At 51.9% G+C, this 11,070-nt stretch overlaps 1 protein-coding gene across 7 annotated transcripts in view; it reads right to left on the minus strand.

Moving 5' to 3' along the window:
• Positions 1-11,070, minus strand: part of PTPRU (protein tyrosine phosphatase, receptor type U) — an 80,031-nt gene that overhangs the window by 29,155 nt on the left and 39,806 nt on the right. For all 7 annotated transcript variants that reach the window (XM_025041298.1, XM_025041297.1, XM_015598870.2 and 4 more), the window contains exons 13-15: positions 10,539-10,575; positions 9,604-9,742; positions 2,189-2,346 (exon numbers count right to left, since the gene is read on the minus strand). In XM_025041298.1, the coding sequence (XP_024897066.1) occupies positions 2,189-2,346; positions 9,604-9,742; positions 10,539-10,575 (334 nt within the window). The remainder of the gene's footprint in view (positions 1-2,188; positions 2,347-9,603; positions 9,743-10,538; positions 10,576-11,070) is intronic.

Raw genomic sequence — 11,070 nt, forward strand, 5'->3', positions numbered from 1 at the left:
ATTCATAAATGGAAAGACAATTTCATAAGACGTCCATTTTCCCCAAATCGATCAATAGATTCAATAGAAATCCATCCAACAAAGTTTTCCAAGGAGCTTGAAAAGATGATTCCAAAATTTATAAGACAGAGAACGAGGACAAATATAGCCAAAACATCCTCGATGAAGAACAAACAACTTTCCATTTCAGATATCAAGACTTAGATAATTACGGAAATTAGACACTGTGGTCTTGGCATAGGAATCACCAAACTGGCCAATGAAAGGGAACAGGGAGCCAAAACACAATCCACATGTAAATAGAAATGTGATATATGTAAGGGTGGCACTGTAAATCAGTAGTGAAAATATGAACTATAGTAACTGATGCTGGGACAGTTGGTTTTCCTTACAGAAAAAATAAAATCCTTAATTCACATCACACACAAAAGTCAATTACAGATGAATAAAGATTTAAATATGAAATGCAAAATAGTAAAGGTTTTATAAAAAGTAGAAAATATTTTATGACCTTGAATAAGGAAGAATACTTTAAGAAAATACACAAAAAGAAATAGAAATCTAAAAGGAAAAGATTGATGAACTTGACTAAATTGAAATAAAAACATACTCATCCCAAAACATTATAAATGGTCAAAGATGAGTCACAAATTGGGACAAGATATCTGCAATTCATTAGTCACAAATGATTAGCATCCTAAATATATAAAGAACTGTTAAAAACCACTAAGAAAGTCACAGAAAAACCCACAGAAAATTAGGTAAAAGACACGAACAGATATTTCACTGAAGAAGAAACCTGAATGGCCAATAATGATTTGAAAATATGTTCAACCTCCTTAGCAATCAGAGAAATGCAAATTAAGACTACAGAGAATCACCATTTTATACAAACAAGTTTGGCAAAAGTGAAGGACCCTGGCAAATTTTAATCTTGATATAAAGCAACGGAAACTCTTATACACTGCTGCTGGGAACAAACACAGGCGAAGCCACTTTGGAAAACAATTTGACACTGTCTTGTAAATTGAACATACACACACTCCATAATCCAGCAGTTCTACTTCTAGAATCTCCTGTGCAGGTGCATCTGGAGATTCATTTCAGAATGTTCACAGCAGTCTTGTTTGTAATGACAGGAAACAAAGCAAACACCCATGGATGGCAGAAAGAAAGAAATTGCAGTATATTCAAACAATGGAAAACTATACATCAGAGAAAATAAATGAAGTACAGCGAAATATCCACCTGGGTAAGTGTCAGAAACATGATGCGGAGTTGAAAAATAGAGCGTGATTTCATTTTTATAAAGCTCAAAAGCAAGCAAAATTCTACAATGCACTGTTTGGGGATACATGCACACATGGTAAAACTGCCTCCAAAAAGGCAAGTTATAAACACAAATTTCAGGAGAATATTTACATCTAAGAGGGAGCTAGGGCATATGGGAGAAGTTCTAATTCACCAGTGGTGTTCACCCGTGTTTGTCCTATCATTATGACTTTATGATCTTCATAAACATTATATTTTCTTTTGTATAAATCAGCACTAAACAGAATAAAAAAGATGTGTGATAAAGTGATTTATGACAAGTTCCTAGTACATACAACAGACTCACGATACTCTTCTTGTATGTCGGGTACAGCACTAATGATGTACACACATTATCTTATTTAGCCTTCAAGCAGCCCTAACAGCAGAGATGATCTTTCTCCCCATTTTATATGTGAGGAAGCAGACAACCAGAGAGGTTAACTGACTTGCCTCATGTCACACAGCTACAGGGATCTGAGATGCAAACCCAGGTCTGTCTGACTCTAGAGCAATCCCTCTTAGCCACTGACTGGTCTTCTGCTTCTTCCAAAGCAGGTGCTCCATAAGCCAGAAGACTGCTCTGATCCTCTCTGATCACACAGCATCATTCCTTCCTCTGAGTCCCCGAAGCACTTCCTACAACTGACACGCATAACTTCGAATTCCTCCTGTAGCAGCCTGTGTCTAAGTCCTCCATTTTCCTAAAGCTCTTCTAGCGCAAGGTCATACCTGTGCTTTCTTTGCCTTTCCAGGGCCAGTGCTGTTACCCAGCAGGAGCATAATAGATGCCTCAGTTTGGGTTCGGGTGTTACAGAACTCATCTGATGTGGGGCACCCCAGAGCCACAAGGAAGGGGCCTGAGGGCTGCACTCACCCCGGGGGCTATAGCCATGGGCGTCCATGAAGGAGAGGCCCAGCCGCTCGTCCTCCTGTAGGGTGCTCTGGTCCGTAAAGCTCCGGTCCACGGCACTCATCATGTGCGTCTTCTCCTGGCGGTAGTTGACAGTGGCCTTGGTCATGTTCACTGGCTTCCTGAAGGGGGCAGTGAACAGGAGACGTGGGTGCTGAGCTGGGTGGGACGGTGCCCAGAGGTGGATGGGGAAGCCCAGCAGTCAGGGGCTTGAGACCAGGAGCCATTCTAGAAGTATCTCTAGATGCTGAAAGGGCTCTACCTCCATCCTTCACTCACCAGAGCTGCTGCCTCTCCCAAAAAGGGACTGAGAAGGGACCCTGTCCTGAGGACCTTTGCTGAAAGTAAGGGATGGAGCAGGAGCAGCAGTGGCCTTGGGCTGGGACCTAGCCTCATGAGTTCAGGAAATGGGAGGAAAAGTCATTCTGGGCCTATTTTGGTGTCACAGCAGACAGTCATCCCACCCCAAACTAGAAAAATGCTTGTCCCCGCTGTAGCCCCATATCCATTCCCTTTTCCCCTATCCTCACCAGACACCTGCCTTAGGAGCTCCTTTTTCTCTTGCAATGGGATATACCACACTCCTCCTTCCTGGCAGAGGGTCTGGCTAGTGCTGAGCCAGTACTCAGGAGTCCTCCCTGGAACCCAGAATGAACCCCAACCATGGCTACTTCTCACCCCCCCCCCAGCCCCCAGGATGGCCCCACCACTAGCCACACTAGACTTGTAAAGAGATCTACACAGGATCTGTACCATAATAGAAATCCCATTTTGTTCTCCCATTGTAAGTTTCTTATTACTCCCAGGATAAAATTCTCTGTTTAGCTCTTACTTTATTCTTACCTCTGCAGATATACCTGGTTTTTCATGACATTCTGGACTGTTTCATGCCAGCCCCCAGGATGGCCCCACCACTAGCCACACTAGACTTGTAAAGAGATCTACACAGGATCTGTACTCCCACCACTGCCCACCAGTCTATCCACCTGCTGGAAGCAGCAGAGGGAAGTGAGAGGCCCATCCCTCTGAGAGGGTAGAGCTTCTAGAAAGGCCCCTGGGCAAGTGCCCACACAGCCCAGCACTCCAGCTCAGCTTTACGGGGAACTCGGAGGTAAGTGGGAGGGACAACAGGGGATGGAGACACAGGAGAAGAGCAGGAGCCTAATCACAGGGAAGGCTCAAGACAAGAAATCTGTTCACTAGCTCAGCCCTACAGCATGTAGGGTGTGGGGCAGACCAGAGAAAGAACTTCCAGGTTATGAAGGCTCAGAAACACCGATCATCATAGAGATGAAGAGGCGAATGAAGGGATCTTCCCAGACAGGCAAACTCCAATCAGTCTGTCCTGGCTCAAGAACTACCAGGAGAGGGGACAGGACGACCTCTGGTGCCCCTCCTGCCAGGACCACGATGTGCTTCCTGTGTTAAGAAGATGACTCTGTATCCACAATGGGAACCAATGCTGCTGTGTACTGAGGTGGGCACAGCCTTCCCAGTCTAGACAAGAGACAGCTCAGCCTCCTGCTCCCAGCCCCACCTACATTCTCTGGGCAGAGCCAAAGACCCATTTGGGGGCAGTGAAGAGAAGCCTCTGTGGCTGTGACCATGATCATCAACATAGAGGAAAAAGGAATGGAAGGAAAGGGAAGTGAGGAGAGGAAGAGACGGGGCAAGAGAATTAGGAGGAGGGAGGGGAGAGAGTGTAAAGGGACAATGGAAAGGAAAGATGAGGAAGGGGACAGACACAGGGACAGATCAGACACCAGAAAACCACAGAGAAGACAGGACCATGGACAGAAGACAGCCAGTCAAGATGGCTGAACAACGGTGCCCAAGGAGGACACGTCACGAGTGGATACTGGCCTGGAGGCAGGCTCCAGCGGTGTGCCGCAGGGCTCTCTTCCCGCCCAGGCCTCCTGGCCTACTTGGAAGAAGAACTACACACACCAACCAACCAGATCCACAGAAGACAGAACCCAGGAGGGACACCAAACACTGCCGGCCTCCAGTCGATCTCAGGGTGAGATTAAGCAGATGGAATGTAATACAGACACTTGGAAAAGTTCTGCATTTAGGTTCAAAAGTTAACTGCACAAGAAGAGAGGGAGGGAGAACTGCCCTGTCAGCAGCTCCTGTACAAGCCGAGCTGGAGGTTCCTCATGAGTCGATGGGGGTGTGTGACTTTGGGTGACATCAATGGAAGTAGAGGGTCCAGGGAGGAGGAGTTGAGACACCACCGTCCTCTGGGCTGGCCCAGGACTATCTGAGCCTAGTCTGTCTGTTGGAAGGGAGAACAAGCAAGGGTAGGGGAGAATGTTCTAGAAGGCTTGCAGAGTCAGAGAAGACAGAGGCAGAAGACAGAAGAGCATCGGGAGGCTGTGGAGTCAGATGGGGGCCTAGGTGGTCACCTCAGCTCTGTACTTCCTGTGACCTCTGACAGGTCCCTTAACCTCCCTGAGCCTCAGTTTCCTCATCAGGAACATGGCATCATAGTTCCTACTTCTCAGGGTTGTTGTGAGGATTCTGTGTAAAGAACTGAGCCCAGAGGAAGCGCCCAGGAAATGGTGGGTCTGAAGAGCCTGTGGCCACCGGCCCAGAAGGGGCTCCTGTGACCTGAACACTATCTGTACTGTGGGGAGAGCTGCCAGTGTGGGGACGGGCCTGCCTCCACATGCACACACACGCACACGGATGGGGACCCCACAGTGGGGCCCGCGTGAGACCTTCCGGGACATGGACTATGGTCTGACGTCAGGAAGTGCCCACCAGAAGGAATGGCTCTGGAACACAAGGGGCTGTCTCAGGGGGCGAGAGGACAGGAAGACTCAGGGAGGGTAAGTGACTTGCCTGGGGTGACAGCAGAGCCAGGTCTGAACCAGAGGCTCTGACTACAAAGCCAGGGCTCGTGACCTCCAGGACCACACAGAGGGGAGAGTCAGAGCAGAGGAGGGAAGCTGGTGACAGAGGCGCCCGTGGAGGAGGGGCTGACGCCAGGCCAGGCGGGGGTGCTGGAGCCCAGGCCCAGCCCAGGGGGTGAGGGCAGAGGCTCCCCGGGAGGGGCCGGGACCCACGGCCAGCGGAGCTACTTACGGGTAGTAGGAGTAGGCATAGTGGTCTCTCCTGGCAGCGTGCAAAGAGAACAGCACAGTCGGCCCCCTGGTCCTTCCACAAGGCCGGGCCCAGGACAGTGCCCGGCTAGCAGGGAGGGGCCTGGTGCTTTCAGGGCTGGGGAAGGGGCTGGCCAGGGTCTGGCCAGGTCAGAAGGGCCCGCCATGTCCCAAGGGCTGGCTGGGCTCAATCGCTGAGGACCAGGGTCTGAGGCCCCTTCTGGAACCTTCCCCGAGCCTGCTACTGGAGTGAGCAAAGCAGGGGGAAGGCAGAGCTCTCACAGACACACAGACACACACACGTTCCTCACATAAACTCACAAATACAAACATAGACACATGCACAGACACACGTGTTTAAACACACACATTGACACTCATACAAATACATACACAGACATATTCACACACACTCACACATAGATGTGTACATTCACACTCATGACAACCCCCACTCACACACTCACCCCTGCAGATAGTCCCCCACCCTCAGTCCCAACGCTGCTCAGACCTGCAGGCCCCTCTGCTCCTGAGGGGACAGCCCTTTGCATACACCTGTACCTGGGAGGGCACGAGAGGCTGGGGTAAGGAGTGGGCAGGGTGGAGAGGGCTCCAGCACAACCCTGGGACCCACCCTCACTGTCCCCAGACTGCCCCTGGGTGTGGGGTCACCCTTCATGGGCACCCAAAGCACAGCTTTGTCAAGAGCCCAGACATGACTGCGAAGCACCCACAGGGAGGAGGCAGAGCAGGTCTGATTCCCACGTCACAGGAGGGAGAGGCCGAGTCTCGGATAGTCACGATCTGGTCTGCACGGGACTCTTGGGGTCACTAGCGGAGTCCACAGCAGGGTCAGGGCCCTGACCCCAGAGCCAGCTCCCTCCTAAGGCTTCATCCAGGCACATCCAGGGGCCTTCCACTCACCCACCCCCACATCACCCCATCAGCAGGGACTCCAAGGAATGGCCTTCCAGGAGGAAATCGTGCAGATTGGGGGAAGGGAAGGAGAGAGGAAGGTGGGGACTGAGGCCTAGCCAGGGCAGGAGTTCGCCTCAAGGTCTCACCCCAGGGACAGAGGAAAGGGGCCACGGCCCTGTGGCTGGCCACAGAGGCCCTGAAGGAGAGGAGAGTGGCTGAAGGAATAGCATTCTTCTGGCCCCAGCTGAAATGTCTTCCCTAACCACTCCCCCACAATCGCCAACTACTTTCTATCTCCCTTGACCCTCTCTCGGCCCCATCCCAGGCACCCCGTTCTTTTCACAATTTGCAATAACCCGTTTGTGCTCCTTCTAGTTTAATGACAGGCTCCTCACTAGCCATGAAGCACAAGAGGGCAGCACCCTTGTCCTTTCTGCCCAGGACAGTATCCAACACATTATAATCCTTCAATAAATATTTCATTTAATTGAGTAATCAACAAAAAAGGGAAATAAAAGATCTCTCGGAGCTTCTCTTTCCTCCTCCAAACAAGTGAAGTTAGTAATGCCTCCCCCACCTCCACCCCACTCCCCACCCACCCTTGGGGCTGTGGTGAGGTTGAGGCAATAGGAAACGCAGGCTCAGCTCTTCCCTGATGGATGCACAGCCAACAAGAGAGAACTTTCTCTGCCCTCATGGAGTGCTCCATCCAGGAGTGAAAATAAACATTGAGCAAAACACTGCAAGTAAGCAAATGAAAACGTGCAGGGAAAAGAAAGTGTTGCAAACGGAAGGGCAGGGGTGGGGCGGGGCCTCTACAGGCGGAGCAAGGGTGTCTGAGCCAGCCTGGGATCTGGGGTCTGGAGTGAGCCACTCCCCTCCCCGCCCTGGCGTCTCCAGAGGCAGATGTGGCCAGTCTTATTGTCCACATAGCAGAGCAGGATGGAGAATCTGATATCTCTTCTCTCAGCTGGCTCCTGACTCATAATCCCTCCCATTCACCTCTCCCTCCAAGGGTGCAGGGGGGTGGGTACACTAACTGGATAACTGCCCTCCCACAGCAGCTTCCTAATCTGTCCATTACATTTGTACCCCAAGTTGATTTGAATACCCCCATCCCTGCCAGAACTGCTTTGTCTCATGACAGCCCATGGTGCAGATTGGGGGCCCTCTGAGGAACAGAGTAGACCCTGAAGGCTAGGTAGAATGGGGGGGGGGGCGTGTAGTGACATGCTATAGACTAGAACTGAACGGTTGTTAGAAGAAAGGGGGATCCTACAGGGGGTTGCCTGAAGCGTTTACAGGGTAGCAGCTGTATAAACAGAGGGTTTCCTAAGTGAGGCCCTGGCAGCATCTCTGGCTCATCCCTTCCTAGGCCCAGTGCTCTCTCTGCAGGGGTGGGTGACATCTCCCACTTTGCTAATCCTCTCTCCTTGAGAGTAGATTTCTAGGACCTCAAATACCACCTGCAATTCCCCCCAAATCTGACCCCTCCCTACACTCCTCTCCATCTGTCCCACTTCCTAGCCCCCCAGAATCAACTCCTAGGCCACCTACAAGGCACGCCCCTGCTGGAGAGAAGGGCAAGGACTTGCCATGCACTGCTCCTACTGTGTGCCAACCAGCCATGGTGAGGCCTTTCACAACCCTGGGCATGAGGAATACAAGCTTCAAAGTCAGGCCTGAGTTCAAATTAGGCCCTGCCACTTATCAGATGAGTGACATGGGCAAGTCACTCAATTACAGTTTTTTCATCTGTGAAAAGGGAGTCAGACCTGCTTTGTGGGTCAGGATCTAAGAAGGAAATGTTCTCTGATGTATCCTGAGTGTCAGACAGTGCCTGGCACACAGTAGGTGCTCAATAACTAACATCCTAATGGGTGATGTATGTGAAGCTCCTGGCACATAGTAATTACTCAACAAGTGACAGTTAAAAATATTTTGTCTTATGAAGTTGTACAGGAGCTGGGGAAAGGAAAAATCAGAGCCTATCAACCTGGACAGGCCACCCCACCCCCATGCTACTTCCTCACTGCTAGCATGCCCTACCCCCAGGCTTTCTGGAAGAGTCTCTCTCTCCTGCTGGTACCCTGGCCAGTTCTCCCTCATATCCCTGGATTCCACTTATCTGCTCCTGACAGCCCAGAGACCCAGCGCCAACTCATCCATGTGTACCCAGCCTGGCAGCAGCAGGGCCTACAGAAGCCAGAGCTCAGGTGGGGAGAGGGCAGAGAGGGCTCTGCCTCTGCTTCCTTGAGTGACCTTGGGCAGATCCATGACCCCTCTGAGCCTCAGCATCTCCATCCCTCAATTAAGGAGCTTGGATCACAGTGTCCTGGGACTGCCTGGTAAGGAATGAGGTGGCAGCAAGTGGGCGGGGAGCAGGGGAAGCAGAGGGGTCTCAGAAGCCCCCATCTGACTCCAAGGAAAGGCTCAGCCTTCAGCTGCTCCAATGTACTGGGCTCCTCGGGGAGGTTTATTTGGTGTTTTTAAGACAGGTTCTGTTGCTCTAAAAAGATTTGAAACCCATAGACTAAATGTCCTTGAACTACCTGGCAGCTCTCACTTTATGGGCTCTGAGCCTCCACATTCTAAATTCTGAGATTCTTAGACTCTCAAATCCTGAATTTCTTAAACTCCAATTTCTTAAACTCTGGATTTTAAGGCATGCTGAAATTCATGCTGCTCACTGCAAAACAGACTAGGAAATGCATCCCTTATAAACATAAGGCTGGACCTTTGAAGCCTGAGGGATGGTAAGGGCAGGAGGGAAGTCTTCTCTGAGTGATGCACCCCGGACTCCTCAGGGATCAATAGTAACAGTCAAGCCCAAAGGAGGGTGGGGCCCAGTTACAGAAACAGCTCAATCTCCTTGGTTTAAAGGGGAGTGAGTACCACCCCACGACTCAAGGTCAACACCACAGCTCTCTGGTCAAGGCAGACAAGTTGGCAGAAGGTGTGCAGCGGGCTAGGGATTCAAAGTCAGGTCACTTCCACACCCTTCCCCATTGGAATATCCCAGCAGGCACAGAAGGGTGGTGACCCCTTCCAGCACAGCTCCTTAGCAGCAGGTACTAAGTGCCCTTCCCTGAATAGTGGTACCTGGTACCAGCCAGACCTGGGCTCCAGCCAAGCTGCTCTGACGCAGCTACATTTGCAGAGTCTCTGGCTTCCCACCATCTAGCTTGGGTCCATCCACAGACCTGATGCCCAGGCTGGCAACCCTCCACACATCCACCAGGCAGCTGCCCTACCAGCCCCCAACCCTAGCAGTCCCCAGCCATGGCTCCTCCAGGCCTACTAGGCCTCTGAGGGGTAGGAGCCACAGGTGGGCCAGGGCACAGCCTCGCTCACCCCTTGCGGATGATGATGATGATGGCCCCCAAGAGGAGGATGAGGACAGCAAGTCCCCCTGCACAGATGCCCAGGATGAGCCCCATCTCTTCTGATCTCTGGGACACCTCCAGGGGCCGCTTGCTTTCCTTGCAGGCAGCTGGGGAGAACAAAGCAGGACAAAGGATCAGAGGTGAGATAAGGACCACGTACCCCCTACATGCAGGAGTCTGGGCCACAAGGAATAAACCAGGCTGAACAAAAACAGGTGCACAAAGACAACTGCCCCTCTCAACATGTGTCCAGCCTTTCGATCAGATCTATCTCCTCACCACGCCCCATACTTCCTGCATCCCTGTGTCAGAGGCTTTCCTTGACTCTTCCTATCAGGAATACCCCCCTCTCCTTTACTTTTTCAAATCCTCCCCATCCTACAGTGGATGGGGGTCGGAGAATGCCTGAGGCCTTTAGACCCACCCTTTTGGCCCCCTGGGAGGTGATGGGGGAGAGAACTGTGTGCCTAGGAGGTGGTTAGAGCATTTCAGGATGGGTAACCAACCACACTCCTTGTCTGGGAATGGAGACAATCCCTACACTGCAGGGTCTGTGCTGTTCCCACCTCCCCCAGGAGGCAGACACAGAACCCAAGATGAGAGCCTAGCATCTATCACCCTCATGGCCCAACCAAAATGACTGTCCCTCCAAAGCCAATTCCAGGCCCCTGCCAAGGCCCCTTCTGTGACCACAAGGGAAGAGGGGGACTGTCCCTGCTGCCCAGTCTGGAAGGAGGAGCCCTTGGGGTAGGCGCATAGGGGCCAAAAAGGAAAAAGTTTTCTGACCCCAGGCCTGCCAGGTACTCTCCTCTGCTACCACCGCCCTGGGCGCTCAGGGTCAACCCCACAGAGCCCAGCAAGTGAGAAACCCGGCCCCGGAGGACTGAACCCAGGTGGACTTACCTTTCCTGGCGATGCGGATGCAATTCAGCCGGGTTTCCTGGTGGCACAGATGGGGGTCTCAGCACCACTGAAGCCCGGACCTGACCCTCCCTGGGAGAGAACCTCAGACAGCTTGTCTTGGGCCTGGTCGGGGCTTGTGGGATGCGGACTTTATCTAAAGACATCCAACCCGGCAGAAGGGCCTAGGGGAACCAGGGAGGCTGGGTCCGAGAGAGGAGGGGTCTACAAATAGGACAATGCCCCCAGGAAAGGGGAATGATATCCAGGGGGACAGGGAAATAAAGGGGGCGGAGCCTCAGAAATGGGACTGGGTCTAGGTCCAGGGGCTTTGATGGGAAGGAGGAAGCCTGGGAAAAAGAGATCCAAGTGGGAGGAGCTTGGAGAGGGGCGGGCCTTCAGGGAGGAGGCGGGTCCTAGGCTTTGTCTGATGAAAGCAGGAACCTGAGATGGATAACCTGAGAGAGAAGACCAAGGCCTCAGGGAGAGAGCAGAGACTAGACAGGGGGCTTGGGTAGAAAAGAGTGTGGTAAAA

This window comes from Pteropus alecto, unplaced genomic scaffold (genome assembly GCF_000325575.1).
Source record: "Pteropus alecto unplaced genomic scaffold, ASM32557v1 scaffold39, whole genome shotgun sequence".
Classification (NCBI taxonomy): domain Eukaryota; kingdom Metazoa; phylum Chordata; class Mammalia; order Chiroptera; family Pteropodidae; genus Pteropus; species Pteropus alecto.